The following is a 21,381-nucleotide window of genomic DNA, read 5'->3' on the forward strand; positions in this document are numbered from 1 at the left end:
AGAGAAACTTTAATGTTCACTCAAAAAATCACAGGATAGCAACTTTTCGATTCTGTTAAGAACTGCATCACATTTATTTTCAAATTTTTTTCCTAGAGAAGCATCTAAATCTTTTATTCTGTTTTGAATTTCATTCTCCATATATGATATTTGCAAATCAGTATTAACAAAATTATCATTCATAGATAATTTTCTAATATAATTAGAATTATATTTATTTTCCATGGCTAGCTTATCCGTATCAACAATTTTATTTGAATTATTAGACATAGTTAAATCAAAATTGTTAGATGTATGTATATCATAATTATCCATAAAATTTTGAAAATTATTATTAATTGATGTAGAGCAGTCATTCGGTATATTGGAATATTTCTTAATTTCTTGATTGAAAGAAAATTCTAATTCGCAATTATTACTGTTATAATCTGCACTAATGTCATTATTACCATTACTATTATTATGGCCGCTACTATTATTATGGCTGCTACTATTATTATGGCCGCTACTATTATTATGGCCGCTACTATTATTATGGCTGCTACTATTATTATGGCCGCTACTATTATTATGGCCGCTACTATTATTATGGCCGCTACTATTATTATGACCGCTACTATTATTATGGCCGCTACTATTATTATGGCCGCTATTATTATTATGACCGCTACTATTATTATGACCGCTACTATTATTATGGTTGCTACTATTAATATGGCCGCTACTATTATTATAATTTTTTTTTTCAAAATCTTCGAAACTATCTTCTATGTTATTATAGAATTCCCCCTTTTCCAATTCCTCTTCAATGTCACCATTAGATGTATCCATTGGGTGACTGTTTGCATTATTATCCATTAAAAAATAATTCAAACAATCCTCTTCTTTTTCATTATAATCTACTAAGTTATTGGTTTTGTCATTTATCAGATATTTATTGTGAATATCCAGATTTTTTCTAGATATACATTTCTGATTAATGTCATTAACTTCTGGATTTATCATTATCCCCTTTTTTTTAATACTTTTTTGAAACTCTACTAATAGATCAGCTTTTTGTTCATCATTCTTTACAAAAGTATTGAATTTTTTATAATCTAGTTGTATATTCTTTTTAGGAATATTCTCACTTATATTGAGACGATATCTTCTGTTGTTTCCATAATAATAGTTCATTTCATTTATGTGTTTCTTCTTTTTTTCAAATTCGTTAAATAGTTGGTCTTTATCACAATCATCATTTGAACATTTCAAGTTATACTTAATTAAATTGTTATTCGAATCTTCTATATAATCTTCTGATTTATTTAAATAACTTTTTGACTCCTTATTATTAGAGTTATTTGTTGATTCTACAAAATTGATTGTTAATCCCATCAACTTCTCTTCATATTTAGAATTTTGTAAGGTACTACCATTCATCTGACGCAAATGATTTTCTGACTCTATCTGACTATCTTTGGAATTCATTAATCTATCACTGGATTCATTAAGGATATTGTTTAATTCTCTGTAACTTTGTTTTTGTCTAACAAGACAATTATTTGAATTTAACGTATTTTCATGTGATTCTATATGACTATATATTGAATTAGATATGCTCCTTCTCGATTCACTATTTACTGTTTCGGAATGTATGTTATTCCTATTACGCAATTTGTTCACATAGTATTCTGACTTACTTAACTTATTAGAAGATTCATTCGAAATGTAGCCTTCTTCATTTTGACTCTGATTCAAGCTGATTGAAGTATTATGTGTTTCTGTTATGGTATCCATAGATGCATGCATAGCATAATTTGAATCATTTAAGTTATTAGCTTCCCTGAAATTATTTTCTTCCCCAACAATATTCGATTCGGCTAAATTATATGATTCTTTTTCGTAGTGGCTCTTTGATTTTTCCATGCTTGGATTCGTTAGACCGTTTCTATATTCCATATCTCTATTCGCATTTGTTTGATTATTAGATAATTCTTCTGAGTTATTTGTCCACTTTTCTCTCCCACTTTTTGATATTACAGAATTGCTTCTTATATTTACATTATTACTTGATTCCGTAATACTACGTGATGTGGGTTTATTTTGATCAAAAATTGGGTCTATCAATTTTGCAGTCAGATCCACTGTTCTATTTCTTGATGCTTTCATCTTATTTTCATAATCTGTTAAATTATTTTTTGCTATTTCTGTATGTTCTTTTATCGAATTCTTACAGATACCTCTGCATTCTGTATAGCTTCTTCTAGATTCCATGTGCCTGCTATTTGATTTATTTGTACTGTATGCCGACTCTATCTTAGCACTTTGTCGCGTTAACATACTATTTGTTGTTTGACCATCGTTGACTAATGTCTCTGATAAATTGCTCCTTGACAGTATGTAACTGTGATTCACTTTCATGGAAGCTCTTGATCCCCCCAAAATATCACCAGACCCAGCTAAATTACCACTCGATCGAGCTAATCTGTTGCTCGACTCCACCGAATTACTCTCAGATGTTGTATACCTATCTTTTGACTTCACTGATACAATGGATGTGTCCACGAAAGTTCTATTAGAATTATTGTGAGTAACTCTAGATTTTACTGATTGCTCTAAACACCTGTTATAATTTATGTGGGAATCATTTTCCTTCAGCTTTTCACTTTTTTCTAATATATTATTTTTTTTGTTGTTATGAATATTTAAGTTTTTTTCAGATGACATTTTATCCATTATAAAGCTACTGTTTAACTCATTACTATTCGCATTTTTGTTTCTTTGATGAAGTTCATTCTTTGTATTTGTTAACTGTTCATCATTAATAAACTCTTCTTTGTTATCATAATTATCAGAGAAGTCTATTGAGTTCAATTTTTGTTCTACTTCGTCTTTCTCATTTTTTTCTATATAATATCTATCATTACTACTAATATGTTCATCAATATCTTTCGAATTGTTATTATGATTATTCTGCCTCTTGTAATTTACGCCTGTGTCCTTTTTGGTTTTGTTTAAATATTCTATATCATCATTTTCACTTGAGTTCTTGTTTGCACCTTTTTCCCTTTCTACATTTGATTGTTCTGATTGATTATTACTCGTAAAATGAAAATTGTTTATATTAATCTCTTGTTCATTATCCGAAATGAACAGATGATCACTTGTACTAAGTTTGGTATGCTTCTTTATTGAGTGTCCTTTATCATAAAACTTTTCGTCCTTTCGATTGATGTTTTTAGAAGCATTATTTATATCATCAGTTTTATTATTATTTACTTTGATATAACTTTTTTCAGAATTGTAATTAATATCCTCCATCACATCTTGATTGTCTCTGTGTTTTTCATTTTCTAGCATTATACTATTTTTTAATTCTTTTTCCTTTTTAAGATTATTTGAAAACGATGAATTCTGAATATTGTATTTTTGACTAGCTGTTAATGACATAATGTTATTTTTCGAATCTCTACTTACATTTACGAATAATACTTTGTCTTTTGAATTAATGTAAGTAAAATTATCTCTCGAATTATCTACTTTATATTTGTTGATATTATTTCCAACATGGCCAGAGTCAACAACACTACTAATATTACTAACATTGTCAACGCCTTCAGCTTCATCAACATTGCCAGCATTTTCGACATTCGAATAATTCAATTTATTGTAGTTTTTAAAGGTAAGCTGACGATCAATTTTCTCTTCTTCGACATAGTCTTCCTCCTTTTCATGAAAACTTGTTGACACGTTTAAATTTTGAGAATATCCATTTTCCATACTTTCACTATAACTTTTCATTCCATAGTCAGTACTAGAATTGTCTAGACATTTGTCTTGATTATGCTTATGATCCTTTGTATTTGATAGTCTTTTAAGATTTGTTATGTCTCTTGGTTGTTTTGAATAATTTTCCTCTTCTTCCATATAACTACTAGCCAAAAAGGAGTTTGTGCTTTCATTTAATGCATTTTCCGAATTAATTTTCTTTGTAATTGGATTATTCTTTTCATATCCACTTTCAAGTTTATTATCATTTATTATTGATCCGTTCTTTTTAATCAGTTTACTGTTCGTTATAAAATCGTCTCTTTTGTTAATCGTTTCATTTTTTTTTCTCACGAAATAATGCATTTTGCGTAGAAAATAAAAAGGAAATAAATTCTAAGTTATTGCAGATTCCTCCTCAATGCATTCTTGCATCTTTAATATGCGTTCAGGTACACACACATGTATGAGGACGTGTGTGCATTCTTATACTAATATATCGACACTAATACATACATACGTAACTACTAATACATGTATATAATATCTTATTCTTTACCTTTTTAATATGAAATACAAATATTTGCAAACATTTACTAACATTTACGAATATTTACGAGCATTTATGAGCATTTACGAGCATTTATGAGCATTTACGAGCATTTACGAACATACACGAACCCTTTACTGAGTCAGGAGAAATAAATCGAATAACTAAATTTCAGCAAAACATGTGTACTGTGGAAATTATTATTAACAGCGTACTTCTAGGGGTAGCAATAAAAGACCTTTAAAAGCCATATATGTAATATTAATTAAATTGAAAAAAATTACATATATATTATGGTATCATATATATATATATATATATATATAATATATTCACACCTACGCTAGCAATTTTTTTTTTTTTTTTTTGTCTTATCTAAATGAAAATATCTTGCTCAGATACATCCTCCATTTTGTGATTATGTTTATATATGAATATACATATGTATATATATATATATTCGCTTACATTTTTGGAAATTTTGTTTTCACGTACATGTAATAATTCTGTAGACACTAAGTTAAAATAAAAGTTGTTCTAAATTGGCCTATTTCCGATAATAAAGAAGTTTCTAAATATTGTTATTCTATGCGATATTTTTCCTAAAAATTGAAGGGAATATACACAGGTAAAAAAAGAATTTTATTCTTAAAAAAAGGAAAAGCTATAAAATGGGATAAAACGTACACATATATATATATGTATATATATACATTTGTGAACTTCAGTATGTGAACCTTATATGCCTACTTGCATCTACATGCTTTTTTCCGTATTTTTTCCTTTATTTCCCCTTTTTCTCCTCTTTTTTCTTATTCCATTTCAGCTGAAATGATAAATCTGAAGAACCTAGATTTCCACTTGGAAAATTTATGCGAGTCTAACAGATGTTTCAATGATGAAGAAAAACTGGGGCTCTTATATGGCATGACAAATTTAGAAGATAAAATAAATAAGGAAATTTATTTATGGGGGAAAATAGAGGGCATACAAAATGATTATTATATAACGTACTATTTTAACCAAGAAAAGTTTTTTCCACAAAAAAAATTTTATTATTGTAATAACGATTACGAATTTCATGAAGTAATAAAGGGAAATGATATTCTTATAGAAAAAATAGAAAAGAAAAAGCCATTTACTTTGTTTAACGGGTTACCAAATAGTTTCTATTCTAAAAGTTGTAAATCAAAAACGGGAAAAAGAAAAAATTATATACATGATGAAAATGAAAAAAATGAAGATGATGACAGCGAGATGGAAGAGAGTGAAAAATATAGTAGTGATAACCAGCAAAGCGAAGATGAAAAAGTCGAAAGCGAAAATAGTGGAAGTGGAAACAGTAGTAGAGAAAATAGCGAAAGTGAAAAAAGTAAAAGCGAAAAACATGAAAGTGATAGTTCTGAAAACAAGCCAAGCGAATATGGGAAAATTCAATATGAGAAGAAAAAAAATAAGAGAGATAAAAAAAAAAATCATGACAAGCTAACAGATATTACAGAAGTTGAAAGACTGTCCTATGTTATTAGAAAAATAGATGAAGATGCATTTATAGTACCTCACAATTCAGTTAAAATAACTAATAATCTAGAAATGAAATTTTCCAATTTTACTGGACTAAACATTTTAGATGCATTAAAATTAACGTCATGGGTTCATTTTAGATATCCTAAAAATCTAACATATGATAAAATTAAGAATTATAATACTTTTTTTTTAGATAACTTTTTAGATTCTATAAATTCTGATATTCCAACTAATATATGGAATATAAAAATTAATAAAGAATTAAGTAAAATATCTATCATCAATTGTCTATATCCTGGTTACGTATTTTATCATATGCTTAATACCCCATTTTATGCTTCCATATATATAGGAAATGGAATATCAAATTATGATCTACCCTTTTTGCTACCTTAATTTAAAAAAAAATTTTAAATAATTATAAATGTATTTTTGTTTATACATACATACATACATACATACATACATACATACATACATACATACATACATACATACATACATACATACATACATACATACATACATACATACATACATACATACATACATATATATGTATATATATATAAATTGCCCTAATTAGTAATTGTTTTTGCTATTTAATAACAAACAGAATAGTTTATTTAAACCATCATTTAAAAAGGAGACACGATGGTCGTTTCACTATCCTTTTATGCAGAAGCACAACTGTTACTCTAATAATATACATTTTGTGTACGTTCGTCTATACAGGACGCATACATATGCTACATGCGTCTTTGTTCAACTGTTTAAATCTAAAATTTTTGTTTTTTCCTTTTTTGAACCATTCAAAAAGTCAGATTTTATGTCTGTGCGCTTCCTATTACTGTTATTTTTATAGTTTTTTTATGTTAGCGCAAAAATTGAAATACCTAAATCTTTTAATAATACAAAATTGGGCAGTTCAAAAATTGAAAAAGGGGCAAATGGGTGAATGGACAAATATACAAATGAACAAACGTACGGGTGTATTTTATCAAAAAAGGGTTTCACCTACGCCATACATTTAGATGCTCCAAATAAAAAAGATAAAAAAAACTGCAGTTTTACAGCGTGTTCCAAATTCATGAATCGCTATCACAGCAACACAGGTAAATAGTGTTAATAAAAACAATCAAACAAGTAAATGAACGAAAGAATAAATATACGCATATACATATATATATATATATATACGTGCATTATTCATGACTTTTTTATTTGTAAATTCATTTTTGCAATTCTTTGCATGTTAACGTAATTACTATCTTTTCTTCTTTTTTTTGAAAACTTTATCACTCAATAAAAACTGATACCACAGAGTAGGTTTTATATGTTTTATTACGACGTAGTAATTCTTATACTACGTCATAAAAATATGTTAAAAAAAAAAAAAAAAAAAGATTTAATATTTATTGTTACCCCTTAGCCCTGCCTTTATTTTGTGTTATTTTTTAAATTTAATATATTCAAAAAAAAAATTCTACTTGTTATTATAATATTAGATCATCAAATCAAATAATAATTAGTAGTTTCATAATATAAACCTAACATTCAAAACTATTCGAAATTCTTATTTGGATAAATTCTGAAAATCTGGGTAATTTTAAACTTTATCGAAACTTAATACATACTATTTTTTTTATTTTTTTCATCTTGAATACATAAGAATTTTTAATATAACGGAAAAAAAAAAAAAAAAATTCCTGCCTTTTGTAATATATAATTGATACATACTAAAATTAATTAGAAAATTTTTTACCATGTTTAAACTTTAAAAGCAAATGCTATATACATTTATGTACGGGCATATGTATATATATATATGCATATATATGTATACTTGTTATATGTGTATACATATATATATTCACAGTATTTTATGTACTTATAAGCGCAAATATTTAAATGTATGCATAGAGTACATATCATTTATACACAATTCAAACTTTGCAGCATGCAAATACAAAACTAACCCTTTTTTTTATTTAGTAAATTTTTTTCTTCATTTTTTTGCAAATGTATTAATAAAAAAAAAAAAAAAAAAAATAGAAAAAAGAAGGAAACGTAGTTATGAAATTGATATATTCTGGAAAATAAGTTAAATTTGCCTTGTATGGGTTTTATTCGATTTAAATGCTAAAAAAGAGATTTCATTTTTATGCTTTTGTTTTGTACATAGATTATATATATATATATATATATATATATATATATATATATGCTTTTATGTGTACAATTCACTGATACAATAGATACATATATACTGAAGTATTATGCGTTAATCCCCATATAACCGCTTGTGTATTTAATATACCCACGTAGGTAAATAATAAAAGGTATCTTTTTTTTTTCGTAAATTTATTAACATGATGATATGGAAGTCCAATCAGAAAATTAAAAGAACACTTGAGTTTTTCGTTATCTTTTTGATTTTTATAAGAATTATAAATTGTCAATTAATAAAACTAGATGGTCAAAAAATTAACACAAACTATATTCTTTACGTTTTGAAGGGCTTATATATATTTGGAAAAGATGATGCGCCATATATTCTGTTAGGGGAAAAAAAGGATATGAACGTAAAAGAAGCTCACGCCATTTTTGAGAACATAGGTATAAGTACAGTTGATAATAAAAACACAAAATATTTTAGTTTTGGAGCTGCAGAGAATAAAGATGGTGATAGTAATATAAATAATAAGGATGGAAGTGAATTAGGTGGAAACAAAAAAGACAATAAATCCAGCACAGGTATTAGTAATGGTGGTGGGGATGGAAAAAAAGATAAAGCCAATGATGATGATGACGAAAAAAAAGAAAAATTTAAATTGAATTTGTATAAGGATAATCCTTATCTGCGAAAAAAGAAACAGTATAGATATTTAGATGATGACAAATCTTTTGGTACCGCTGATTTATTTTTAGAATTAGTTCTTATGAAAGAGACTGAGTTTAATAAATATTATTTACCAAAAGATACAGATGTTTGTTGTCGTACGGATGGAAATGGTATGGATGGAAATGATATATTTACATGTCCGGGTAAAGGATATTTAAAAAGATATGTAGATGAGTCAAATATGTATTCATTGAAATTACCAGTTTATTTTATAAAAGATAAAATTCACGATAGTAATTCTTACTTATCAGATAATGAAGTAAACCAGGAACAATTTTTAAATAAAATTAAGAATAAACATATGTACAATATTAATCAGACAGATGTGTATGCTTTATTTTTATCAAATTGTTTAGATAGTAAAAAATTTGAGTTAGAATTACATGGAAATATTCATATATTAAATAAATATGGATATCTACCAGGAGATAAGGTATCTAAATTAAATTTATATGTTTTCTGTATGATAGTTTATTCCATATATTTATTTAACTGGATATATTTATTAGTTAAAAATAAGCAGTTTGTTATCAAAATTCAAATTTGGATACTAGTTTGTATCTTTTTATATTTAATGGAAAATTTCTTTTTATTTCTTTATTTTCTAGTATATAATTTACATGCAAAGATTAATAATAATTTATTATTCCTATCGGTTTGTTCAAGTATTTTGAAGAATGTTTGTTCTTACCTTTTAATTTTATTGGGATCATTAGGTTGGGGCTTAGTTATTCCAACATTAGATAGAAAAACATTTATCAAAATAAAAGTTTTATTCTTTTTTTTTATAATATTTGATTTTATAAAACATTTCTTAGATATGCATTTAACAGATTCAGAAATCAATACAATCTATTTCTTTTTTTGTATTATTCCAGTAACTGTAATTTATTCCATAATATATTTATGGGTATTTACCTCAGCTAGTAAAATTATTATTCAATTGAATGAAGATAAGCAATATGAAAAGTTAAATATGTTTAAAAGATTTTTCAACGTTTTAATATTTACACTTATATTTTCAGTTATTGCCTTTATTATTGATATCATTGTAATGGTATTTGTAGATAATACGATATGGAATTTAAAATGTTATCTCAGTGAAGGAATAATAAGCTGTTTATTTTTAATTATCCTAACAGCAATGGTTATGTTGTTTAAACCATCAGATAGACTTAAAAGAATTTCACATTTTACTGAAATAGGAGATATGGACGAAATGGAGGACTTTTCGCACTTCGAGCATTCCATAGAAGATATATCCTAGGAAAGGTTACGAAGGCACCTATAAAAAGGAAACAATGCAATGGCAGAAATGGACGGCAGAAATAGAAGTAAGAATTATAAAGTTTTAACTTGTGTATTGTTCTAGGGACACATACGTATAGAGCTTGTCAGTACTTATCACCTTATATATATGTATATGGACATATATATAATGTATTATAATGTTTTTACGTGAACGCTGCTAGCTGCTTCTAACAAAAGAAACATTGAGCGGAGTAATGTACAACAAATTAGTGCGAAGAATATATATATATATATATATATATAAATAATTGTTAGATGCCAAATTTTGGTAGTATATTTTATATATTCCTGTCGGGCGAATTTATTCATTTATTCAAGAATAAGAAGAAAAAAAAAATGAATTTTTTTTTTTTTTTTAATTAATTTCATATTGTAATTTCGTTATAGATTATTATTTATTTTTTTTTTTTTTACTTATAAATAATTTATTAATTTGTTTTGATAAAAAATATAAAGATAAATATATCAACCATATATATATGTTTATGAATGTATATATGAATAATCACGTATGTATACATTTGCTACACGGGGACACGAGTAAATCTGTTATTTGTTATATTATATTTTGAAATACAAGTCAATGAAACGTGGCTCTTAGAAAATACCTAAATAAATTTGCGTATCACATAATACATATATATATATATATATATATATATATATATATATATATATATATATATGTATATATATATGTATGTATGAACATACTTTTGCATGTTAAGGCACTTGTACAAACATCGTGTTGTTCAATTACTTTAAAAATAAGTTATATTTTTTTCTATTTTTTACATTAAAATTTTTTTTATTTTATTATTTGTTATCTTGTATTTTTGTTTTTTCCTTTTTTTTTTTAAAACATAAATTTCCATTTTATTTTTATCGTTTATAATGCTAGCAAGCTTAATCTGAATTTTTTATGTGTTTATTTATTAACAAACTATTTTAATCGATTAATATTTTTTATTTAAAATTATGCTGTAAATATTTTAAAATTTATACTTCAAGAGCCTGAAGTACAATTTTTTTTTGTAAAAGCTACCCACAAATTAATAATCAGCGCTGTAGCGATATCATTACTTCTGCAATATCATCACCACTTCAATATTGTAACACTTATGTTAATATAGTTACTGCCTAACTGTTATTTTTGTTATTATGTATTTCTAATATTATTATCGTTGCTATAATGTTCATTTGTTCATTATTGTATATTGTTATGTTCGCTTGGGTCATATATCGATAAAACAAAATTCTCCTTGGTGCGTATAATTTACTAGTTTTTAAAGTTTGAAATGATGTAACTAGGAAAATAAAAATTGAACTTCACTGAAAAGAGTATATAATTTTGCTTTTATATTAACAACGCATAATGGGTATCTATCTATATATATATACATATATGCAATATATGCAATATATATAAGTGTATACACATGTATACATATATGCAGTATATATAAGTGTATACACATGTATACATATATGCAGTATATATAAGTGTATACACATGTATACATATATGCAGTATATATAAGTGTATACACATGTATACATATATGCAGTATATATAAGTGTATACACATGTATACATATATGCATCAAGTATATATAAGTGTATACACATGTATACATATATGCAGTATATATAAGTGTATACACATGTATACATATATGCAGTATATATAAGGGTATACACATGTATACATATATGCAATATATATAGGTGTATACACTTGTATACACATGTGCAGTATATATATGTGAATGCTTATGTGTTGAGGATGCATGCGCAAAATTAAAATAACATGGTAGTTCCCAATGACATATATCAGACATGTTAACTATGTATTATGTATATAAAAACTTTAATTTTATTAAATATAGTATTATGCATTTATAACATTTTAGCAACAAAATATAGCAAAAATGTCAAAAGAGTCAAAAAAGTATACATTAATACAGTACACACTGCTGCTTACAAATTGGGGTGCTCCAATTTAATAAAAAAAAAAAGAATGCATAACCCCATAAGACGTAATAAAAAACATAGTAATAAAAGTAAAAGTGTCGAATATAATGAATACGGTATGAATATAAAATTTTTAAAAATAAATGAAAACAAAGTGATAGAAAATTTAAAAAAAAGATGTATGGAAACAAACATAAATGACGTAATGATATTAAAAAATTTAATAGACACAAAAAATAAACTCGAAGTAGTAAGAAATGATCTCAGAAATAAACGAAAATTATTATCAGATAATGTTAAAAATTTGATATTTTCTCAAAAAGACACAACAATTAAAAAGGTAATACAAAGGGAATTTTCGTGTAATCCTAAGAAGGAAAAAAAGTCAGAATCGTCCTTAAATAATGACAATTTTAATAATAGTCAAAATGACATTTTCGACAATTCCAATGTGATGGAACAAAACGAACAAATACGAACTCGTCACTCAGAATTAAGTAGTGATGAAAAAAATGAACATTTACAAAATGTTAATATACAGAAAAAAATAGAGAAGGTTAAAAACGAGATGAACGAAATCAACAATAGTATTGATCTAAGTGAAGCAAAGATATTAAATTTAAAATTGCAAATAGATGAATATTTTAATAAACTACCAAACATCTTATTGAGTAAAGTCCCTGAGGGTAGAACGGCCAACGATAATAAAATAGTCAAGACATATAAAATAAAAAATATCGAAATTAATAAAGCTAATACTTTTTTAGAATCTCATGAAAATATTATAAAAAGATATGATAACAATAGTATCTTTTCAAATATATCTAATAAAATAGGATTTGGGTACAATATACTCGTAAATAATATAGCAAAATTGGAAAGAGCTCTAATACATTTTATGATAAATACTCATGTAAATAAGTTTATGTATACTTATGTAAAAACTCCAGTAATTGTATCCAAAAGTGCATTAATAAATACAGGTCAATTACCAAGGTTTGAAAATGATATATTTAAAATTAATAGCAATTATAAAATTATAAATGAGGAAGCCTATTTAATACCAACAAGTGAAGTCTCCTTATTAAATTTATTTAAAAATTCGTTAGTAGATTATGAGAAGCTACCTATTAAATTAGTTAGTCATTCATCCTGTTTTAGAATAGAAAAAAATTTTGCTTACGGTAAAACAACCAAAGGATTATTACGTGAACATATTTTTGAAAAAGTAGAATTAATAGCTATTACTGATAGAAAAACATCTCCTTATTATTATAAAGATTTAATTAAACACTGTGAATATATTTTAAAGAAATTAAAAATACCATACAGATTGGTACTACTAAATTCCAGTGAAACACCATTCTCTTCATCAGTATGTTACGATATAGAGGCATGGTTACCTAGTCAGAAAAGATTCATTGAAGTATCTTCTTGCTCCAACTGTTTAGATTTTCAGTCAAGGAAATTACATTTAAAATATAAAAAAGGTAATAAAAATTTTTATTGTCATACCATCAATGGATCAGGTTTGGCTGTCGGAAGGGTTTTAGCAATTATATTAGAGCAGTACCAAATACAACGAAATTCAAAAAACGAACAAAATCAGTTAATTATACCTAAACCCTTGCAAAGATATATGAACGCAGCAACAATAAACCTTTAATATATAGAATTTCAAGTTACCTGCATTTGCAACATTTTACTTGAAATTAAAACAGGCATATATTGGGAAATACATAATTGTATAAGTATACATGTAGTCTTTTTCATTTCTACAATATGTATGATTTTAATTTTTTCAGTTTCCTTTTTAATTTTTTTTTTGCTGATTTATATTTTACAAAAACTTGCATTTAAACGACTGTTCGTAATCTATATTCTTAAAAATAAAATATAAATATATATATATATATATATATATATATGTACATAATAAATAAATGAACAAATAGTAAACTACAGCACTAAACAAACATAGCCAAAGCACATTTTTTAACGAAACATGATGAAGTTTCTTTTTAACCTTAATATTATACTACGTGAAAAATATTAGATAAATAGTATGTACAATATTATTCTGCACATGCCACATATATTTAGGTACACGTGAAGAATATTATATGTAAGCAAAATTGTAAGGACAACTTTGTAATTTACTTATAACGACGTTATTTGATTTACACTTTAATTTTTTTTTTTCCTCTCAAATTATATGTATATATGTAATGTTGCTGTAATTTACGCTATTAATTATGTGCATTTCTTATATATTTCCATTTTTTTTTTTAAGTATACTTCACTCATTTTAAAAGGTTTATTTTGTCAATACATTTTTTTCATATAAAACTAAGCACGAATAACGAATAAGAAGATTTAAAAAAAAGAACAAAAATTAAATTAATTTATTAATTAATAGTTTAGTTTGTTTTAAAAAAAGTAAATTGCAATGGAATAAAAAATTGGGACTTGTATGTATGTATGGGTGTATGTATGTATATATATACATATATACATATGTAAAAACGTACATATCTAGTATGCGTGCACGCACCATGATACACCTTTTTCGTCCATCCTTTATGTAATAATATGATGAATTCATTTCTAAAAAATTGTGTATCATCAACAATTAAGAAATACGAAAAAAAGAGTAGAAGATATGAACTGCTCTACAAATATTGTTATACCTTAAAAAGGGAATTCTCAAATATTAAGACAAATAATAATAAGAAAAGGAAAAATTATGACAGAAATTTAAATTTAAATATGCATGTAAATTCAAGGTATGAAGATGAACGAGATATTTACTTTAACAACAAACTAATTGAAAAAAAAATCGCTGATATACAAATAAAGAATAGCCATAATAAATTAATGTTTGAATATTTGCCTATAGAAGGAAGAACAAATAATGTACCAATAGGTTTCAAAATAACTCATTATATTTTTTTAGTTGCCCTTTCCAGTGGAGTATTATTAATTCATATATTGCCGGAAGTGAATAAAGAAAGTTATATACGAGATATATTAACATTAGAAATATACTGTTGTTCTTGTTTTTTAGTGTTCAATGGTGGGTTTAATTCATTTCTTCAACTAATTCAGTATGCAATACCTCCCAATAGGAAATACAAAGGTTTACGTAATAGTTTACGTTTTATCTCTTCCTTAATACCATTATTTTTTGGTTTAGTATCATCATCCTTATGTGAAAGTTTTCCAAAGGATAGCATATTACTTTTATGTGTATCATATATTACCTTACTCTTAAATTACTATTTTTTACATATAAAGTGCCTAATACCCGCATGGATGTTTAAGGAACATAAGATCGTTATATCAGTTGTTATTCTTAATCTGCTCCTATTACTAATAAGTGAAGCACAAATTTATAGGGGAAGAAAAGTTAAAATACATGTTGATGATTAACTAATATAGAAGCAGTTCAGGGAGGTACTTATATAACACGGGGCCGTGTGTAAAATTCAACTAAAGGAAGATGACTTCTTGAAAAAATGCAGGTAACAATTGTGAAAAATTGAGAATGAAGAAGGGCGGAAAAAAACCATAAACATGTATATATTATACATATATTTATGCGTTCATATGTTCATAATTTCATATGTTCATACGTTCATACGTTCATATGTTCATATGTTCATATGTTCGTACGTTCATATGTTCATATGTTCATACATTCATGCGCATAAATGTGCATATATCTCTGAACACGTCAACTTAACCAGTGGCTTTTCTTTTTAAATAAAAGGTAAACATGATGATGAAAACAAAATTGTAGAAAGCTCATAAAAGTGTAAAATCATGGCTGTGCAATATCGAAGCTCAATATTTCATTTTAAATAAACACTATATTATATATTATATATTAAATATTATATATTACATTTTATACATTATACATTATACATTATACACAATGATACGAAAAGTTACGGTATCATTAACGGGATAAATTAAAACAAAACTGAATGATATTTTGCATTTATTAAAAACACCATATTCTTTTAGTACGTAAAACTTAGTTCAATGCATAGGAAATCAAAAATATTACACTAATTTTATTGAAAACATAAGAAAATAAAAAAAAATAATAAAAATAATGTATAAAATAAAAATACAAGAAGTCGGTGGTGTGATATAATTTTATAAGGTATTCTCTTCCCATATCATTTGATATAAAATATTGTATAGGTGAAGCACTTCATACTATTTTATTTATTTGAATAAATTGTTTTTTTCTCCCCTTACTAATAACAAATTAAAATTATTATATAGGAAAAAAAAAAACATATATAAGGAATATATTTAACACAATTAAACTTACAAATACGTGAAAATGAAAATATTTGTATATATATTATACACATATATAAACATATATATAAAAATGTATATATGTATATATTTATTTATATATGCCAAGAATATTGCAGAATATTAAATAAAAACACAATTTCAGCAACTGCACGTTTCACGTAAAAAGGATATTATTCGTATGTTTTATAATTTTATCATTTTGTTAAAAAAAAAAAAAATGTATAGAAACCTTTTAGATATATTGAAAGAAGGCCCACTTAAGGTAAAATTAAAGAATAAAAAAAAGAAGTAAAAAAAAAAAAATTAAATAAAATAAATGAATAAATAAATAAACAAATATATAACAAGCACAATGGCGCATTAACATTTTTTATATAACTGTATAATATTTGAAATAAAGCATAAAACAGTAAGAATTTTTTTTAGTATATTTTCTGAAATAAGTCACATTACATTTATATAGATAAATCTACAAATGTACGTAAAATTATTTGTATATTTATACGGACGTACATTCACAAAGGTGGTTATGGGGACTGCTTAGAATGCTTAGGAAAATAACTTACTAATATATACCCATATATATATATATATGTATATATATTTACGCTTATATGTACACATTTTCCCTATGAACAGATATCAATACTGGGAAGCGGAAACTGGGCTAGCGCAATTAGCAAGATTGTTGGTACCAATGCAAAAAACAATTATTTATTTGAAAATGAAGTAAAAATGTGGATTCGAGATGAAATAGTAAACGGAGAGAAAATGGTGGACATAATTAATAAAAAACATGAAAATACCAAATATTTACAGGGTGTTCCTTTACCGCATAATATTGTGGCTTATTCTGATATGTCTAAGGTTATAAATAATGCTGATTTATTGATATTTATTATCCCATCACAATATTTGGAAAGTGTATTACATTTAATTAAAGAAGACAAATCAATTAAAATAGAAAAACATGTAAAAGCCATATCATTAACAAAGGGTTTCATTGTCAAAAATAATAAAATGATACTCTGTTCAAAATATATTAGTAATTCTTTGGATGTTCCTTGTTGTGCATTGTCTGGTGCTAACATTGCTATGGTAAGTAAAACAAACTTAAAGAGTGCATACATATATATTTATATTAGTCGTTGTAAAACAACAAAAAAAGAATGCATATATACTTATGTAAATGAGCTTGCTTATTATTGATATATTACGTTTTCATAATATGCGCATATACATATAATTTGTATCTATTTAAATTCTTTTATATAACAGGATGTTGCAATGGAATGCTTCTCAGAAGCTACAATTGGAGGAGATGACAAAGACGCATTACCAATTTGGCAAAGGGTCTTTGATATGCCTTATTTTAAAATAAATTGCGTTAATGAATCAACTGGAGTTGAAGTAGGAAAAAAAAAAAAAAAAAAGAAACACCAAACAGTTGCACACACTGCAAATGTATAAAAGCAATACGATACCTTTTTTTTTTTTTTTTTTTATCATAATATATAATATATATTATATATTATATGTTATATATTATATGTTATATATTATATGTTATATATTATATGTTATATATTATATGTTATATATTATATGTTATATATTATATGTTATATATTATATGTTATATATTATATGTTACGTGTTATACGTTATATACCACGTGTTGTATATTATGTCTTATGAATTATATTTTGTGCTACTTAGATTTGTGGAGCCTTAAAAAATATTATAACGTTAGCAGCTGGATTTTGTGATGGTCTAAATGTTTCTCCAAATTCCAAGTCGGCAATTATACGAATTGGAATTAACGAAACAATGCTTTTTGCAAAAAAATTTTTTAATTACTCGGATGTTAGCATACTTCTTGAAAGTTGTGGAATTGCTGATATTATTACTTCCTTTTTAGGGGGAAGGAATGCAAAATGTTCTGCTGAGTTTGTAAGGTGCCAGTTGAAAAAGTCATGGGAAGAACTGGAGAATGAAATACTCAAGGGGCAAAAATTACAGGTTAATGATTCTTTCATTATATGGAAATATATAAATTAAAGCGTACACACACAAAGCACTTTGAAAGGAAAAAAAAAAAAAAATATACATATATACATATATATATAAGCATATAAACATACATACATATAAGGAATAAAAATAATGCTGTAAAAATACATATAGTAAGCACACATAAGGGGGTAACCTGTTAGCTAATATATATTTCGATTTAACAAAAAAAAAAATTTTTCTTTTTACAGGGAACTGTGACTTTAAAATATGTTTACCAAATGATTAAAGAAAGTAATGCAACCCATGAATTTCCCCTTTTTACGATTCTTCATAAAATTTCATTTGAAAATGAAGAGCCCACAAATTTATTAAAAACATTTATGAATTACACAATTTCGACAGTAAACCCTTGATGTAAATGTTAATGTATATACGTATGTATATACACGTGTATGTATTTATTTATATGTGTATATATGTATATACACACGTATCATATACGGCTATCACCTTAAATAATATGTGTAAAATAATGTTTTTGTTTAATTTTTACTATAAATCATGATTTTGCTTCCACATTTTATTTCAGATAAATTCTTATATTGTACATTATTAACTGTTCATTATTTTTATTCTTTTTAAAAGATAAAAATACAATTAATGTAGTATAAATGTGGCTTAAATCAAACAATTGGAATAATTCATCTTCATATATTTTTCTTTGATTTTTTATTAAAAATTAAAAAAAAAAAAGGAGACACGTGAAAAAATATATAATTATCGCTTAACAAATATATATATGTATATGCACATATATATATTAAAATATTGTGGTTCGATGTATTTTTTGTTTTGATTAAATAATTAGAAAATGTTGTCAACAAAAAATTGAAAAAATATATCACAAAAAATAAGTTAGGTAATGTATCTTGAATATTACATATTATGTAAATAATACACATGTATTTTTATTTCCACCAAATGAACCTCAAAAAGAAAGGATTAAACTAAAAATCTGAATTGAAGTTAAGGGAATATAATCTTTAAATACAGACATTCATGTATGTTGTAAGTGTGTTTACCAGAATAAATTAAAATTAAAAATAAAATTTAAATATCAATGTTGGGCAATATCTTGAATTAATTATTATTTCGTAATTTTTACCTTCATTTCTTTGAATATATATATGTATATACACACACATATATACTACATATCAGCACTTTTTTAAAAGGGTCTTAATGCGCAAAAATTAGTTAATAGTTTGGCATATCTTTGTCTTCATCCTTGTTTTTTTTTTTTTTTTTTTTTTTTTGGTTAAGCTGTTAGAATTAACTACAACATTAGCATCTACATTTGCTTTTACAGTTTGTAATTTCAATCCAATTTCTTTCATTAAAGCAAATTTACTTAAAGTCTTATTTTCTGTATCAGGCATCTTAATTCGTATTCTCCCTTCAACTAGCCAATCTCGTGGATAGTATTTATTTTTTTCTACAATGCATGGGATATTTAATTCTTTACAAGCTAGTGCAATATCATCTACTGATGGATCTACTACACAATACTTTAAATTTATTCGTCTTCCTTCTTTTACCTTTTTTTTTTTATTTAAATAATTGGGATATATTATTTTCCATCGTGAAAAGTCTCTAGCGTCATCATTTACATTTGTTACTTCAGGATTAATCATTCTTCCTTTATAGGCATATATATATAAATATGTACATACAGAAACGCGGTTACTTTTTTTACTTTTCTAATTAAGCATTAAATATAAATATTGTAAAACCATGTATTCGTTATAGTGCCTAAAATCTATATATAAACGAAACATAATGAAAAAAGAGTTTGTATTATATTAACCATCAATAATAGGGAATGTAGTAATCCATATACAACAAAAAATATATTTGACAAAAATTAAAACATCTTAATTTTTTTGAAAATATACAAATCTGCCACCATCAGGGGTAACAAATATAAAACGCAAAAAAATAAGTCAACATATAAATGTAAATTGCCCATTAAATTTCAAAAAAAAAGAAATAAATTATATCCTTATTATCTTTTATTTTTCTTCATTATTTGCAACACAAGTCATGCTATGTAAAAGACTATTTTAAGCAAATTTTTATTGCTTTGCAGTGCGATTTTCATTCCTTATATTTCTATTTGTGAAAAGATGCTTAACAATAACTTTTCTTCCTTTCCTTTAATTTTTATTTCTTAAATTTTTGAATTACTTGAATGAAAAGAATGAGGAAAGAAAAAAATATTTAAATATATACATACTTGTCACCGTTATATTTTACATTTTAACATATTTGATAATATGAAAAAAAGCATATGGAGGAACTTTAAAAAAAAAAAAAGTTGAAATGTTTATATTACAATTTTACTTGTAAGAGTTCAAACCCTTTAACAGAAAATTTGTGACAATTTATATATGGAGAACAGTTAAAAAAAAAAAAAAAAGAAAAGCAGTTACTAATGAACACTTTTAAAAAATATATGGATTAACATATATTCGAAAAATAAAATTTTTTTAAGTGTAAGCAAATATTGCCCTTGAGCATAAATTTTCATTCCTATTAAAAAAATTTGAGCGCGTTTAATTTTGCTAATTTTCTATGTTTTGTTTTTTTTTATCGTTTACCAGTCATTCATGGTCTTATTTTACATAAGATATAAATTTAATAATGCTTAAAAAAAAAGGGGGGGAAAAATATAATTCCTATATATATATATATATATATATATATACATATTTTTATATTAAGATTTACTTAAAATTTAAAAGGGAAGTTTTAATTTTAAAAGAGAGCACATTTGTATTAAAAATTCCTTTAAGTCCTATATTTTTTATTTTTTTTTAAATTATATCATTAATACCTTATATAGAATTATACTGAATTTAAAAACAGGGGACAACATATATGTATATATTTATTTATACGAACATATATATGCATATATGTATATATATATATATATATATATAC

General features: G+C 25.0%; 7 protein-coding genes across 7 annotated transcripts; 5 read left to right on the top strand and 2 right to left on the bottom strand.

Moving 5' to 3' along the window:
* Window positions 1-9: 9 nt before the first annotated feature.
* PmUG01_14050500 (conserved Plasmodium protein, unknown function) lies at window positions 10-4,116 on the bottom strand (the record flags this gene model as incomplete). The annotated part of the gene is made up of 1 exon (XM_029008074.1): window positions 10-4,116. One exon carries the CDS (start codon window positions 4,114-4,116, stop codon window positions 10-12), a length of 4,107 nt encoding a protein of 1,368 aa, XP_028864400.1.
* A 1,015-nt stretch (window positions 4,117-5,131) lies between these two features.
* PmUG01_14050600 (conserved Plasmodium protein, unknown function) lies at window positions 5,132-6,223 on the top strand (the record flags this gene model as incomplete). The annotated part of the gene is made up of 1 exon (XM_029008075.1): window positions 5,132-6,223. The coding sequence occupies one exon, from the start codon at window positions 5,132-5,134 to the stop codon at window positions 6,221-6,223; it is 1,092 nt and encodes a 363-aa protein (XP_028864401.1).
* A 1,976-nt stretch (window positions 6,224-8,199) lies between these two features.
* SR10 (serpentine receptor, putative) lies at window positions 8,200-9,999 on the top strand (the record flags this gene model as incomplete). Its single annotated transcript, XM_029008076.1, has 1 exon — window positions 8,200-9,999. One exon carries the CDS (start codon window positions 8,200-8,202, stop codon window positions 9,997-9,999), a length of 1,800 nt encoding a protein of 599 aa, XP_028864402.1.
* A 1,900-nt stretch (window positions 10,000-11,899) lies between these two features.
* On the top strand, window positions 11,900-13,684 carry PmUG01_14050800 (serine--tRNA ligase, putative; the record flags this gene model as incomplete). The annotated part of the gene is made up of 1 exon (XM_029008078.1): window positions 11,900-13,684. One exon carries the CDS (start codon window positions 11,900-11,902, stop codon window positions 13,682-13,684), a length of 1,785 nt encoding a protein of 594 aa, XP_028864403.1.
* A 926-nt stretch (window positions 13,685-14,610) lies between these two features.
* PmUG01_14050900 (conserved Plasmodium protein, unknown function) lies at window positions 14,611-15,450 on the top strand (the record flags this gene model as incomplete). Its single annotated transcript, XM_029008079.1, has 1 exon — window positions 14,611-15,450. One exon carries the CDS (start codon window positions 14,611-14,613, stop codon window positions 15,448-15,450), a length of 840 nt encoding a protein of 279 aa, XP_028864404.1.
* Window positions 15,451-16,576: 1,126 nt separating this feature from the next.
* Window positions 16,577-18,788, top strand: PmUG01_14051000 (glycerol-3-phosphate dehydrogenase, putative; the record flags this gene model as incomplete). The annotated part of the gene is made up of 5 exons (XM_029008080.1): window positions 16,577-16,621; window positions 16,999-17,457; window positions 17,638-17,769; window positions 18,079-18,381; window positions 18,624-18,788. The coding sequence occupies 5 exons, from the start codon at window positions 16,577-16,579 to the stop codon at window positions 18,786-18,788; spliced, it is 1,104 nt and encodes a 367-aa protein (XP_028864405.1).
* An 840-nt stretch (window positions 18,789-19,628) lies between these two features.
* SRP19 (signal recognition particle subunit SRP19, putative) lies at window positions 19,629-20,069 on the bottom strand (the record flags this gene model as incomplete). The annotated part of the gene is made up of 1 exon (XM_029008081.1): window positions 19,629-20,069. The coding sequence occupies one exon, from the start codon at window positions 20,067-20,069 to the stop codon at window positions 19,629-19,631; it is 441 nt and encodes a 146-aa protein (XP_028864406.1).
* Window positions 20,070-21,381: the final 1,312 nt, after the last annotated feature.

Source organism: Plasmodium malariae (assembly GCF_900090045.1).
Source record: "Plasmodium malariae genome assembly, chromosome: 14".
Taxonomy (NCBI): domain Eukaryota; phylum Apicomplexa; class Aconoidasida; order Haemosporida; family Plasmodiidae; genus Plasmodium; species Plasmodium malariae.